Below are 14,347 nucleotides of genomic sequence, written 5' to 3'. Positions count from 1 at the left end.
GCTTTGTTTCTTATACAGTGGGATTTTTCATTTCAGGTCCTATGTTGGTGTGTCTATTGGATTTCTCAGGTTTAGCATTGACTTTCCCATTATTCTCCCCTTTTCAGGTATTTCTGATCTTTCCTCTCCACCTTCTAGGTTTGTGGCTGATTCTTAATGTTGCCCTTCAACATCATCCTGTGCACTGATCAGCTCCTCCTTCCCCTGCCTCCCTTAGAGCCCGATTCTACTCCAGCCTGGTGTGGCCACCTTGTCTTCAGATGGGAATGGAGTTTGAATGGCCTTCCCGAAAGAGGATGGGACCCATTTCTTTGTTTCCTGTAACCATCCTTGGACCTGACGCAGCAAACCATCTAGCCCTGGAGGAGTCTAATCTACCTGATGCAACCCTGTGTTTTCCTCAAAACCTGCAGTGTCTGAACCAGCCTGGCTTCTCTTTTTTCCCTCTACTGTGTCAAATTTTTGCCTTGCACCTTGGAAAGCCAATTATTCAAAATCTTCCCAAGGTGCTGTATTTCTACCTCATGGACTGTCATTCTTCTCCCAGAAATTGCATTGTATCTTTCCTAGGAGGGTTTCTTTAACAAAGCAAAGGGATTCTTTCCAATAGTAAGGTTTGGACTTGAGTCTTCTACCTGGCAGGTTCCCAGTCCTCACAGTTTGTTGTCCCTGTGTCCTGAAAATATGAGGGATTGGCAGATGTCATTTTGGTCTGAGAGCTGACTTGCTTGAAATTCAGCCTTAAATGAAGCTCTTAGTATATTTAGGTTAGTGGCCAACTTCGGTATTTGTCTGTGTTGTATTCTCTCATGTTTACTGTAGGTGGCGCCAGTGTGATGCAGTCATCTGAGGTTACCATTTATGTAGGCTGAGGAGATGGGATATTAGTTTTCATGGCTGAGTCTTGGAAACTGGTTGCCCACTGTTAAGGGTGATGCTTTGTGAAGCCACTGCCTTGAAGCCAAATATTTTTTACTTAAAAAAATGTTTGGCATTTAACATTGAGCCAGGAACAAGGTGCTTGAGTCTTTGGCTCTGGAAATGTTTCAGACTGGTGCCAGCAATCCGTCACTCATTTCATGTGTTCCAGGTAAATTTTTATAATTGGCTGATGTATATATCTCTTCATGTGTCTCTCATGAAGTAGGAAGCTAGAAGTGGAGAATATAACCTCAAAAAACAAACAACACAGACACACACACACACACACACACACACACACACACCACACCAAAAATAAACAAAACCCAACAACCTCGAGCTAGGCCAAAAATTAGGTAAGAGACATTGCTTACCTGCAAATGAGTCATAGTAGAAGTAGGATCTTTCCATGTCATGGAGAAGCCTGCTGGTTCTGGATGATGACTGGGAGAATCGTAGGTCTTTGGGGTGAGGACTAAGTTGATCTCCATTAAGTTTTTTCTGGTTAGCAGATATGTGGAAAGTTTTGAAACCTTTCACTATCTGCTGCCTAGGCTAGGCTTGCCCAGAGCAATTTGATATCATTTGTGTGACCTCTGGAATGTCCTGTCTCCAGGGCCCAGTCTGTTGGGGGACACCAGGAACTACTGGGTAGCTCCTCCTTCTATCAGGTTAATAAGCTTGACAGGTGCTTTGTCTCCCATAATCTCATCAGTGAGGAAGCAATAGCTGGGAAATTTTCAAGTGTCATGACTGTGCTGGCCCAGTTTTGAGCCTCTTAGATTCCCTGCTGGTCTCTGCCAGTCTGTCTGATTTATACTTCAGCATTGATTTTAATGCTTTCTAGGGCAGGGCGAGCACCCTCATCCAGGCACTGCCCATTGGCTTCCTTTGTAAAAGCTACTTCCAGTCATCGTCCAGCACTCAGACAGAGCCAAGGGGATGCCTCTTGCCCATGGCTATGAAGTTGAAGTGGACTGGCTCTAACAGCAAGGCCAGACAAGCTCTAATCACAGGCTTTTGCTCTCCTGAGATTGAGGTCTGGGGCTTATAGTTTGGAATACAATATAAGTGAAGGTTTTTGTTGTTGTTTGTATTTTTTAAAAAGTACACATGATTATTTTATTGCTATTTAAAAATAAATGACTTTATATTGATTGTGAAACCAGTTGTCTCAATTTGCCTGCAAAATACTTAGTGGTTGGGCGCCACCATGTGGTGAGCTTAGGCTTTGGAATGGGGTATAAATATTTTTTAAACATGTGCTGGGTGAGATGGATCCGAAGTTCTAATTTTTGAAAATGTTTCAACTCTCAAAGAGTGCAATGTAATTGTATTTGAGTTTCAGAGTTGAGGTGCTCCCCCCAAAGAGTTTGGCCCACTCATTGAGTGTAGTGGCTCTAGGAGGATTTGGGGTAAATCAGTGTGATGGTACCTAGCTGGCAGCACATACTACTAGTGAACAGCTATCCTCCAAGATAGCTGTTGACTGAATTTGAAATCTCTCACTTAGAAGGAACATTCCTACACTCTGGGTTCTGGAAGCCAGATCCATCTCCCCTTTCCTTCATATCCCCTTACATGTCCTGATCCACGTTGTCTACCTTCCATGGGAACTCTGTCTGCACAGTGATGTTGTTTCTCATGTGCTTTTTCTCTCTTTGTCTGGATGAGCAGAAGAAGATCATGATCATGATCTGCTGTATCATCCTTGCGATCATCTTAGCTTCTACCATTGGGGGCATATTTGCCTGAAAAAGGTGAGCCATCTGTGGGGAGGGTCAGGCCTGCTTTCACTTACCTGAAATGGGTGTGTCCTGAGGGCATTCATTGTTTGTCACCAAAGTCTGGGTGGGATTAGGTGTTAGAATAGATGAAGTTTGGAGAAAGCTAATGAGAGAGATGCTTCATAGTGAGAAAAGTGAGTGAGGGATGCATTGGTAGTAGGTAGATAGGGAGACAAAGGTGGCAATCTGGTCTGGTAGAAGAATGCTTTCTCTAAGGGTGTTGGTCTACTGCAGGGGTCGGCAAACTCATTAGTCAACAGAGCCAAATATCAACAGTACAACAACTGAAATTTCTTTTGAGAGCCAAATTTTTTAAACTTAAACTATATAGGTAGGTACATTGTTATTAACTTAATTAGGGTACTTCTAAGCTGGCCTTTGCTAAAAATGTCCTCAATCTGATTGAGGTACGTTCGCTGAGGTCGACCCCTTCCAACTCTCCCATCCACACTCGTCTTGTATACTTGTTTCAGATAGATGAGTGTGGATGGGAGAGTTGGAAGGGGTCGACCTCAGCGAACGTACCTCCCGCGGGCCCGCCTGCGCCGCGTCTTCCGTCGCCCGACCCAACCGACACCCCCCACTTCTTCTAACACCACTTCTTCAAAATAGACTCGCCCAGGCAGAAAACCGACTTGGCCCACGAAGTTTCAATCGCACTGTACGTGTGCGCCATCACGTGGTATTTTGTGGAAGAGCCACACTCAAGGGGCCAAAGAGCTGCATGTGGCTCGTGAGCCACGGTTTGCCGACCACTGGTCCACTGCAGCAAAATGTGGGCCTTGCCATCTAGGGATGGCCAAAGGATAATCAGTTCTTGTATTAGAAGCACCCTAAACTCTTTGGAAAAGGGCCACATAGTAAACCTCATGTAAATAAATTTTCTCCTTTACAAGGTGAGGACATATTAACGTAGCCTTGTGAGTAGCCCATTACCCCTGTAGAAAAGGGATTTGTGATCCTGACCTTGAACAACTTGCTGTATAATCTTTGACTTTCCCCCTCCACTTTCTATTATCTCCTTCAGCCCTCACAGGTGGATCCTCGACTGGCATTTTTAATCCTCCGTCCACCTCTGTGGTGCCATCACTTCTCACTAAGGATTCCTCAACAGTGACTCCTCTTTCCATTATGAAACCTCTTATAACACAGGGCATCAAACACCTACTGAAAGTTATGCAAAGGGAGACATTGTGACAATACAGAGTTGGGCAGCGGGCAGTGATGAAGGAACAGGGAGTACAGAAATACGTAGCTGGTTTGAAGCAACCGACTGCAGGGTAACAGGCACCTCTTCAGGAAATAAAAGCAGATATTGTAGCATACCCAGTTCATCGGGATCAATTGATCAGGTTTGGGCACTTGTTACTTCTGCTCTTCAGGTTCTTCTAAGTCTCGCCTTTGACCAACCCTACATCTGCTTCCTTCTTCAGGGCCCTCTAGTCTTTAAAGTGAAGTGCCTAATGATAGGCACCAGGCATGTCTTGTTCACTGCTGTCCTCAGTTTTAGCACAGTGCAGGCCACTCAGAGGTGCTCCACTATCTGTTGACTTAATTACCTGTAACTAAACTCTGCTTTCTATTCATAAGTCTTTGGATTTCACTCTTAAACCCATTAAGCCACCAATGGAAAATGGTTTATTAGTATCAGAGGTTGCATAAAATGCCTGGAATGGGTTGATCTACTTATGTAAAAACAAAACAGGATCCCCCTTACAACTTATACTGTAAAGTCCTTTCCCTATGGATGGTGGAGCCATCAACAGTCTCTCACCCTGCTAAGATGGTTGGTCCCAGGGTTGTGGTTTAATAACTGAACATGGATCCAAAACAGGTTTATACTTTGGTTGAACTCCTAAGTCATCAATAGTGTGCTCTATGAATCCTAAAGAAGGAGATGAAGATGTTAGGTCAGAAAGGTGAAGTGTGGCTATCACTCACTTCCTTCTTACCCAATCCACATTGTTAACTGAAACTATGCAGCAATGTGTGTACAAGAAACTGTTCCAAACACTGTCCCCAATTCAAGGTTCACATTTGTTCTATGCAATTTAGTGATATTTCAAGTGATTAAAAATACATTAAAAATAGCATACAACTTTTAAGGACCATTCAACTGTTTACGTAAATTTGTACTTTTGAAAGTAAATTATTTTCTTTGTGGGAGATGTCAACTTTTTAAGAAAGTGGGATAAAAATATTTGACATTTTATTCTACCCACTTTCAAAAGCAAATGATTTAATGTTTCTATCAATTTGTATTTCCTTTAGCATGAAGAATGGATAGAGAATTGCTGGCTAGTCCTGAAAAACAGATTAATCTTGGCAAATGCAAATAGGAAGCTGGAACCATGGGGCCCTCATTTATACAGCAGTAACTATTCAAGTCCTGTTGGCACACTGCACTGTACTAGAACCCACAGGGATACAAAGATAGAGCCAGGTACTCTTCCTCCTTAAACAGTTTCAGATCTAGGAAAGGCCACACAATTCTAACTTTTGTTTTTCAGTTCCTTTTGCTAAAAGGCAAGAGTGTGTTCCCAGTACCTGCCCCCAACCCCCAAGATTGAGAGAAGATGGGTAGCTGGGCATGAGTAAATATTTGTTGAATTAACCCATACACTGTCATTTTATTTCTTTGCTTTTTAAAAAATGTTAGTTTATATTTGTAACTAGTAAAAGGTCTTAGAAACTAGCTCCTGAAGTGTGTACATATAAAAGGAAGTACAGATACTAAGTCTGACTTGCATCAGAGGTGGGAGATGCAAACACCTGCTTTAGTCCTGAAGATGTTCACCACATGGCCAGGGAGGACCAGAGCTCCCAAGTCCATCAGGCCTCTTTCTTAATCATTTAAGGGATTAAGAGTGACCAATGAGAAGTTATAACCAGAGGTGATACTGAAACTTTATTTAATATAAATATAATGCACTTTCATCTATAGTACTCGTATGCGGCTCCTTGGTTATGATATCAGAGCTACCCAGACTTTCAAGGTAACTGAGGGGCACAAATACGTAGATTCCTTCTCTCTGTACATTTATTTCTCATATTCTCACTACACACGTTCAGGCAGGTAGAATTTGCCCCAGTATCGCCCCTTCTGGGTCAGGTCATATGGGCTCAGTACTTTCCGTATCCCTAGCATGTTGGCAGTGGCTATGCGCTCAAAGGTCCAGGGGTTTTGGTTGTTACGCTCTCGTTCCTCTTGAGCTTTCCGCATCTTCTCTAGGGTTTCACGGCTCACAGCCTTTGCTGGGAAGGGCAATTTGTGGGCAACCTGGTTGAGGAAACCTTGTACCTCTTTGAATTCACAGCGTCCACCCATCTCTACTATGAGGCGGCCAGTCTTCACAGGAGTCACATAGTGGTCAATGGCGCCTTTGCCGCCCCCCATACGCTGTCCCATACCCTTGCGGGTGATAGGCTTGAAAGGGGCTGGTACTCGCCATAAAGCAAACATGTTCTTGGGGTCCATTGAGCGGTTGATCGTCAGGCGCATCATTTCAAAATGGCCCCAGTGGAGGTAACCACCACCCAGTGCCTAAAAGTGAATGGGAGAATTAGAAGCACATGGGGATTTAGATATCTTAGATGGGCTGTATTCTTATGTCTTCTTTTATAGCAACTGTGGTTTCAACATACAAATGAAAATAAGAGTTATAATAAGTACCATGGAAAGCCTAGGACTGAGTAAGAAATGAGAACAAGGGCCCACTTCAATGGGTACCAGGAAAGGCTTCTTTGAGGAGGTGACATTTAAAACTGAGTGAGGCCATAACAGTAAGAACTAACCAAAGGAAAAAAAGACAAGTATTCCAGGCAGAGAATGGTGTAGGTCAGTGGTTGGCAAACTGTGGCTCGTGAGCCACATGCGGCTCTTTGGCCCCTTGAGTGTGGCTCTTCCACAAAATACCACGTGCGGGCGCGCATGTACAGTGCGATTGAAACTTCATGGCCCATGCACAGAAGTCAGTATTTTGTGGAAGAGCCACACTCAAGGGGCCAAAGAGCCGCATATGGCTCGCGAGCCACAGTTTGCCGACCACTGGTGTAGGTGAAGGTTTGGAGTGTGAGAAGCCAGAGAGGCTGGAGTAGTGAGGAATGGGCAGGCAAGAGTGGACAGGAGGGTCTGAGAGGTAGTCAGGCAGGGGCTGATCTTGGGGTTGTGGGAAGAGGACTTTAAAACATCGCTTTGGCTGCCTGATGGGAAATAAAGCCTAGTTCACATCCTTTTTGCTGCTACTGACATCAAGTCTTCATGGAAGCTACTCAGTAAGTAAGGAAACAATTGTCTCACATCCTAAATAGTGGATAGTTTTATTTTTCCAGAGGCCTGCAAAGATCTCATGATTATGGGATAAATTAGGTAGCCTCTTTCCCCCCCTGCTTTTACATTATTTTCACTCTACATTAAAAAAAAATAATAATAATTCAAATATTTACTGGGTGTTACACATCAGTTTAAAGAACAACTGGTGGCAATTTTAATAAAACCTGTGAAGGAAGAGACTCAAAGAGTATGAGATTATGTTAATCCCTGGCTTCCACCCTAGAGCTGCTTGCCGCTGAACTCACCAAGATTGCAAAATTGCCTTCTGTGAACTCAGTATCTTCAGTTGAAGGTCCCCGTATGTCACGCAAGTTTTTAGGTTCTCTTCGCACTTTTGGCACAAGTGGCATCCTTTCAACAAATCTAAGCTTGGGCCTTTCAGGAATGGAAACATCTAAAAGGAACATGGATAATTAAGAATAAGTGATACTACACATCTCAAAAGATTAATTTTCTTTCTAGAAAAATTTGAAGCAATCAGGTGAAAGTCTTAAATAAAAGTTACTTTGGAACAATAGTTCTAAAGTATGTTAGGTTTTTCTTGTGGATGCTTTTATTATTGGAATCCTTTGGCTATGACAATGATCAATGTGAATGTTGTTAAACTTCTGAAGGTAGCAAAGTTTTAGCCTTCAAACCAAAATGCATTCATTAATTGCCTATTCCAGTGATGGCAAACCTATGACACGCGTGTCAGAGGTGACACTCGAACTCATTTTTTTGGTTGATTTTTTGATAAATGGCATTTAAATATATAAAATAAATATCAAAAATATAAATCTTTGTTTTACTATGGTTGCAAATATAAAAAAATTTCTATATGTGACACGGCCCCAGAGTTAAGTTAGGGTTTTTCAAAATGCTGACACACCGAGCTCAAAAGGTTCGCCATCATTGGCCTATTCTGTGCCTAACACTCTAAAAGGGACCGTTTGAGACAGTATAGCAGTGGTTCTCAACCTTGGCTGCACATTAGAATCACCTGGGAGTCTTTTTAAAATCCTGATTTCTGGGCCTCATCCTCCGGAAATTCTGTTTCTTTGCTATGGGGTGGGGCCACAACATTAGTAACAAAGAAACAGAATTTCTGGATGATGAGGCCCAGAAATCAGGATTTTAAAAAGATTCCCAGGTGATTCTAATGTGCAGCCAAGGTTGAGAACCACTGCAGTATAGAGATGCAAGACTCACAGAATAACACTAGCCAACATTTCTTTTCTTTCTTTCTTTTTTCTTTTTTTTTTACTTAGTGTTGGAATTTAGATGAATGCTTTACATCCATTATCTTACTTAATCTTTTAAAACAACTTTATAGCCTTGGTATTTTTTAGGGCTTTCTTTAAAATTTTTTTGAACTTTTTAAGGTTTTACACATATATATCAAAGCCCCCCCCCCCCCCCATGCACAGCACAGTGAACTGTCACAAAAAGAATGCGTAAACACACTCAAATAAATATCACCCAGATCAAGAAACAGAACATGAGGCAGGTAGTATTTTTAATCTCCGTTTTATAGAATAGGAACTTGAGGCCTAGAGACATTTTATATTTGGTCAGGGTCATCCAGTTAAAACAGCAAAGCCAGACAGTATGACACTTAAAAAACTGAAACAAAACTAAACTACCTCTCTGAATGTTAATGGGGGTAGTAGAGAGAATACTATATAGTACATGAAAATATCTAACTTTGCTCTGCTCCATTCTTGGGGAACTTAAAATCTAAGACTTCTGTGATCAATGCTCTTTCCTTTACTTAGGCAGGGGCTTTTAAAGGTGAGATTTGCACATACCCTACAATATGCAACAGCTTGCTGGGTGAGGGTAGGTGTGCTGAAATGCAGGTCAACATACACTACATCTTTATCATGTCTGTCTATACATATAAAAGGCTAATATGCAAAGTGTCCCCTTGGGAGTTCGATAGCTCACTATGACATGTGCTGACCACCAGGGGGCGGCACGGAATGAAGGAAGGACCCGGCCAGCAGCCAGAAGGCCCTGATTGCCGGCCAGGCCTAGGGACCCTACCCGTGAATGAATTTCATGCACTGGGCCTCTAGTTAACTTGGCCCTGGTTGGTTTGAGTTCAGTGGATAGAGCGTTTTTGGACTGAAGGGTCCAGGGTTTGATTCTGGTCAAGGGCACATGCCCAGGGTTGTGGGCTCAGTTCCCATAGGGGGTATGCAGGAGACAGCCAATCAATGATTCTCTCATCATTGATGTTTCTCTCTCTCCCTCCCCCTTCCTCTCTGAAATCTATAAAAATATATTTTAAAAAAAGTTAACTTGTAAGTCATTTAAAACATTTCTACAGTAAAACAAACATGGGTCTACAGTGGAGTCAAATATAAAACAGGAGACTTCAATGAAATGTCAAATTATTAACAGGCTATTCAGAGCCACAAAAACTGTCCCCTCTCCTCTACCTCCCCACCCCCAAGTTTCTATATGAAGCTACAGAGAAACAGTAATGCTTTCTCTGCCCTACAAGTCCACACATACTTCCCGAACATGCAGTAGATTAACAAAAGATAAGGCTCTCAGAGGTCCCTTTAATATTTTGAGATTTCCAATATATTTAAAAGAAGAAATGTAAATAAGATTTACAAAATTGTGACTCACCTTAAATATTTACATTTAACAAATGAATGCTTTTCACATAATCTTGTTAAGTGACTGCAAATATGTATAATCTTATTTGGAGAGAACAGCAAAAGTCTAAATTTGAGGCCAATTAGCCCTCACTAAGGGGTGGGCCCTGGGAGAGCTATCCCATCATGTATTTGCTTAAAAGCGGGGACCTTTTGAGGTCTCTTGTTCTTTGATTTAGCTCTAGTATTTAGAGCACTGTTTGGCATATAGTATGCCCTCAATATATATTTACTGAACGAGTGAATGGAGATAGCACACAGTCCTTCGTCTTCGCTTACCCTCCGCTGGATTCTAGCAGAGAAAAGGCTTACAAACATGAAAACGACAAACCAGCGCTCACCCTCGTAAGTCGGTACCGGGAGCAGCGTCTTGAGGCCAGCACTGGCGGGTGGGGCTGCCCAGGAACCTACAAAGACAAATCAAAGTAAACCAGGAAGGCGGCAAGGCCAGGGCCAAAGACACTCCTGACAGAGGCATCTTGAAGGGTGGGACGCAAGTTCCACCAAACGGGGCTCAGGCGCCCGAAGAGACCAGCCGGAGGTCCCTCGGCGCAACCCGATAGGCGGCTGGGACCCTTTTGCACGAATCTTAAGGCAGGAAGAGCGGCAGCAAAGCACAGCCCAGACCAGCGCTTCAGCAACCACCTGCAGGGCGTTCTTTGAGCTTGAGACCCACAGGACTAGGGATGGGGCGGAAAGGGGGGCTGCCTGCGCGACCCAGGGGGCCTCTGACCTGATAAAGGCACTCGCAGGAGAGGCGCACTGGCGCGGGCCAGCTGACGCCACATGGCTGCGCGTGTCCAGCCGCGCCGGGCTCCCCACAGCGACCACGGGGGTTACCTTGACCCCGAGTGCGGTGCTCTACCGCCCCGCAGGGATCCGCCTTTACAGCCCAGTCGGGCAGGAAGTTGCGTTTGCGCCAGTCCCTTCCGCAGAGAGACCCCGCGGAAGCGGAAGAAACTCAAACCTCTGCGCGTGGGTTCCGGCTCCTGCTGGTCCGGAAGGGCTCCCCTGTGTCGCTTTGGGGTCAGCATACAATCTGGGGTCTTTTCCTAGATAAGGGCGGCAGGAGCGGGTGTTTTCTCTGGGGATTACAATGCTGAGAAAACCTGGATTCATGTAGCAATTTGGTTCCGTTAACCTAAAAGTAAAAAAGGGTAGGTGAGAGGCAATAAGCCTTTGAGATCCAAAAAGAATTGTAATTCTGGGAAGCAGTGATGTAGGCAGAAACCCAAATGGTGTTTTATTTAATTGGGGGGGTGAAGGCAAGGGGTATTTATGAGAAAGGAAAGGGGAATAATTATATGAATAGAGAAAAGGACTTTCTGTAGGTGCAGTTCAACGAACACAGTGACGCTAATTCTAAAGAATGCGTTTAAATTTCAGTCCAGTGGTTACAATCTCTGCTTTCCTGTTATCATTGTAAATACTTGTTTGGAATACAGTGCTGCTGTAGGCCCAGTCAAAAGGTTGTTTTGCCTGGTTTTGAGCTTCCAAAGATTTGAGGAATAAGAAGTTCAAGGCAGTTCATCTGAGATCTCAGCTCCAACTTCATTTTTAAGTGGCTTCATTCATATTATTTTTCACAGTTCCTTATGATTCACTACATTATACCACTTCTCTAGAGTGCCCCTAGGGTTTATATTTTTTCCATCTGCATAAAAGATATCTAGCACCTCAGTTTTTAATCTTTCTTATTTTAAAATAAGAGATAACAGAATCCAGTAGCCTAGTGCCAGATCTGGCCGTTGACGTAAATGGCGCGCGCGCGCGCGCACGCGCGCGCACACACACACACACACACACACACACACACACACACACACACTGGATTCCCACATAATTTTTTCTATTCCCACATTATTACTGATCTGAAATTAGTGCTACACCATTTTTATTATTGTCTTTTTAGTACATATCTTTATATGTGTTTGGTCAAGTTCATGTTACAATACCATTTTGGCTGTGTTTTGTCTTCAAGACAAAATTTTAAAACCTTTTGTTAACGCTTCATTCTCTTTTTTTCCATTTTTATTTTCCTGCCAGAATTATTCTTCTTAATCACGAAGCCATTTGCAATTCAGAGGAAAATTCTTTGCTATTTCAAGGAAATATAAGGGCTAAATTGAAAAGGGCTAAGGAATCATGTATTTAGTTCCACTTCCTTGTCAGTGTTATTTTCAGTCATGTATCTGCTATATGCAATTCATCTATCTGGTTAAAGGCAAGTACAATTGAATACATGTTTTTTTATTTATTTTAAATATATTGATTTCAGAGAGAAAGGGAGAGGGAGAGAGACAGAGATAGAAAAATCAATGATGAAAGAGAATCATTGATCAGCTGCCTCCTTCATGCCCCACACTGGGGATTGAGCCCGCAACCCAGGCATGTGCCCTGACAGGGAATCAAACCATAACTTCCTGGTTTATAGTTTGAAGCTCAACTACTGAGCCACACTGGTTGGGCAGTATATAATTTTTATTTTATTTTTTTATTAATAAAAAATATATTTTATTGATTTTTTACAGAGAGGAAGGGAAAGAGATAGAGTTAGAAACATCGATCAGCTGCCTCCTGCACATCTCCTACTGGGGATGTGCCCGCAACCAAGGTACATGCCCTTGACCGGAATCGAACCTGGGACCCTTCAGTCTGCAGGCCGACGCTCTATCCACTGAGCCAAACCAGTTTCGGTGTGTATATAATTTTTAAATGAGCAAAAGTATTTGATAGCAATCTTCCCTCCTCTCTCCCCTGCTTCTTCACAAATTTGCATAATTGACCACGCTCCTAAAGAAAGTTTAGGCTTTACCAGCCATGGCCAGTAGGGGTCACAAAAGTATTTATAATAGTCACTGAAAAAAACGGAATGTTGTCTTGGACATTAAACCTTATGCAATAATGACCACAGACTACATTTTATGAAGAAACTTCTCAAGGAGGAATTACAACTTGTCATAGTAGACCCCAGGTCAATATCACTCCCCTTTCCCTCACCCCTGCAGATACAGATGAACACACAGTTAATTACTAGGCACATAGCAAAAACAAGATTTTCATACATGAAACCAACCTGTGATTCCCTCTCTTCACTGTCCCCATGCCACTCTTGCTTCTCTAAATTCTATCATTAGAGCAAAAGTTGGGGGCAGATCTCTTACACCTGCACACACACATACAAACACACATATTCTTTTCATTGCCTAATTTTTGGTTAAATAAGAAAAAAAATCTTTGTTTAAAATATTTTTCTCTATTTTCCAGTTGCTCAAAGATTATGTATCGAATGGAGAAAATTTATAAAACAGAAAAGCAAACAAAGTCAGTCACCAATAATTCCATCACACAGAGATAACCACATACCTCTCTGGCATGGGCGATGTTATATAATGTTATGTCCTCTTGCCATGTCAGCAAGTGTTTATCTTCAACATGAATTTTAGTGACTTAAAAAAAATAAATTTGTATTGATTTCAAAGAGAAAGGGAGAGGGGGAGAGAGAGATAGAAACATCAATGATGAAAGAGTATCATTGATCAGCTGCCTCCTGCACACCCCCTACTGGGGATTGAGCCTACAACCCAGGCATGTGCCCTTGACTGGAATCAAACCTGGAAACCTTGATGCTCTATCTTCTGAGCCAAATTGGCTAGGGTAATTTTAATGACTTAAGTACCTTTTCATAGGGCTCCATCAAGGTTTACCTATCCATTGCTTTCCTGTTGGATATACCGATTGTTCCCATATTTTCCATGTTATAAACATTATGATATGTTATGAGAGAGCACTAGTCACCACTCCCTGAGGGTTCCTTCATTGCTCTCTGGTAATGGTTCTGGCCTTTTTTTGGGGGTATAGTGACTTACCTTATAGGTATATTCGGAATGGGGACCTGGGCCTGTGTAGTTCACACCTCTCTTTCCTGGGAGCCAGACTGTTACCAGAGAGCAGGTTCTTGCTCAGAGATGCTGGGGGCAGGGTGGAGTGTGGGAGACCTGTGACAGGGCCGTTTGTCTGGACTGGGGTTCAGCATTAAGAGGTGTATTGAGGCTGCATATCTAAGGTTCATTCTCTAATTGTCCCATCATGTTGACTCTTGTATATTGTGTCCACTTATGATTCTTCCCTTCATATAACTTTCAGAATTGGGATTTTTTTTTGAGTCAAAGTTAGGTACATTTTACTAGTAGGTATGATATGATATGAAGGATGTCAGTGTTGACTCCTACCAGCAGAGATTAGGGTTTTGACTGTCTTTGAAAGCTTTCATATATACACATATCAACATATATCATGGGCTTATAGATATATTTACATTTAATATATAAATTATACTAGAGGCCCTGTGCTCGACATTCATGCACTGGGGGGTGAGGGGGTTCCTCAGCCCGGCCTGCGCCCTTTTATAATATAGGATATGAAGTGGGATTATAGATATATATCTACATTTAATGTATAAAATGTATTATTAACTTTTATATTAAATATTAAATACTAATTATATTTATATTAAATGTATATCCTATATAATAAAAGGCTAATATGCAAATAAACCAAACAGGGGTCGCTATGATGTGCACTGACCACCAGGGGGCAGACACTCAACGCAGGAGCTGCCCGTTGGTGGTCAGTGCGCTCCCACAGGAGGAGCG

At 42.6% G+C, this 14,347-nt stretch overlaps 2 protein-coding genes across 16 annotated transcripts in view; one reads left to right on the top strand and one right to left on the bottom strand.

Annotated features, from left to right (window-relative positions):
- Window positions 1-5,322, top strand: part of STX3 (syntaxin 3) — a 44,882-nt gene extending 39,560 nt beyond the window's left edge. For 8 of the 15 annotated variants that reach the window (XR_002830052.1, XM_023756538.1, XM_023756547.1 and 5 more), the window contains one exon: window positions 108-2,086. The gene's annotated coding sequence lies outside the window, so the exon portion shown is untranslated. Of the gene's footprint in view, window positions 1-36; window positions 2,682-3,735 lie in introns of those variants that run through there. The other 7 variants (XM_006091819.3, XM_023756545.1, XM_006091820.3 and 4 more) reach the window with 5 other exon arrangements.
- Window positions 5,323-5,593: 271 nt separating this feature from the next.
- On the bottom strand, window positions 5,594-10,596 carry MRPL16 (mitochondrial ribosomal protein L16). The gene is made up of 4 exons (XM_006091823.3): window positions 10,426-10,596; window positions 10,034-10,099; window positions 7,287-7,435; window positions 5,594-6,252 (listed from the first exon to the last, which is right to left on the bottom strand). Exons 1-4 carry the CDS (start codon window positions 10,478-10,480, stop codon window positions 5,767-5,769), a joined length of 756 nt encoding a protein of 251 aa, XP_006091885.1. The 5' UTR covers window positions 10,481-10,596; the 3' UTR covers window positions 5,594-5,766.
- Between the last annotated feature and the right edge of the window lie 3,751 nt (window positions 10,597-14,347).

The sequence above is a fragment of the Myotis lucifugus genome, unplaced genomic scaffold (genome assembly GCF_000147115.1).
Source record: "Myotis lucifugus unplaced genomic scaffold, Myoluc2.0 scaffold_97, whole genome shotgun sequence".
Lineage (NCBI taxonomy): Eukaryota > Metazoa > Chordata > Mammalia > Chiroptera > Vespertilionidae > Myotis > Myotis lucifugus.
The sequence above is the reverse complement of the archived record's forward strand: the minus strand, read 5'-3'. Positions and strand labels throughout refer to the sequence as shown.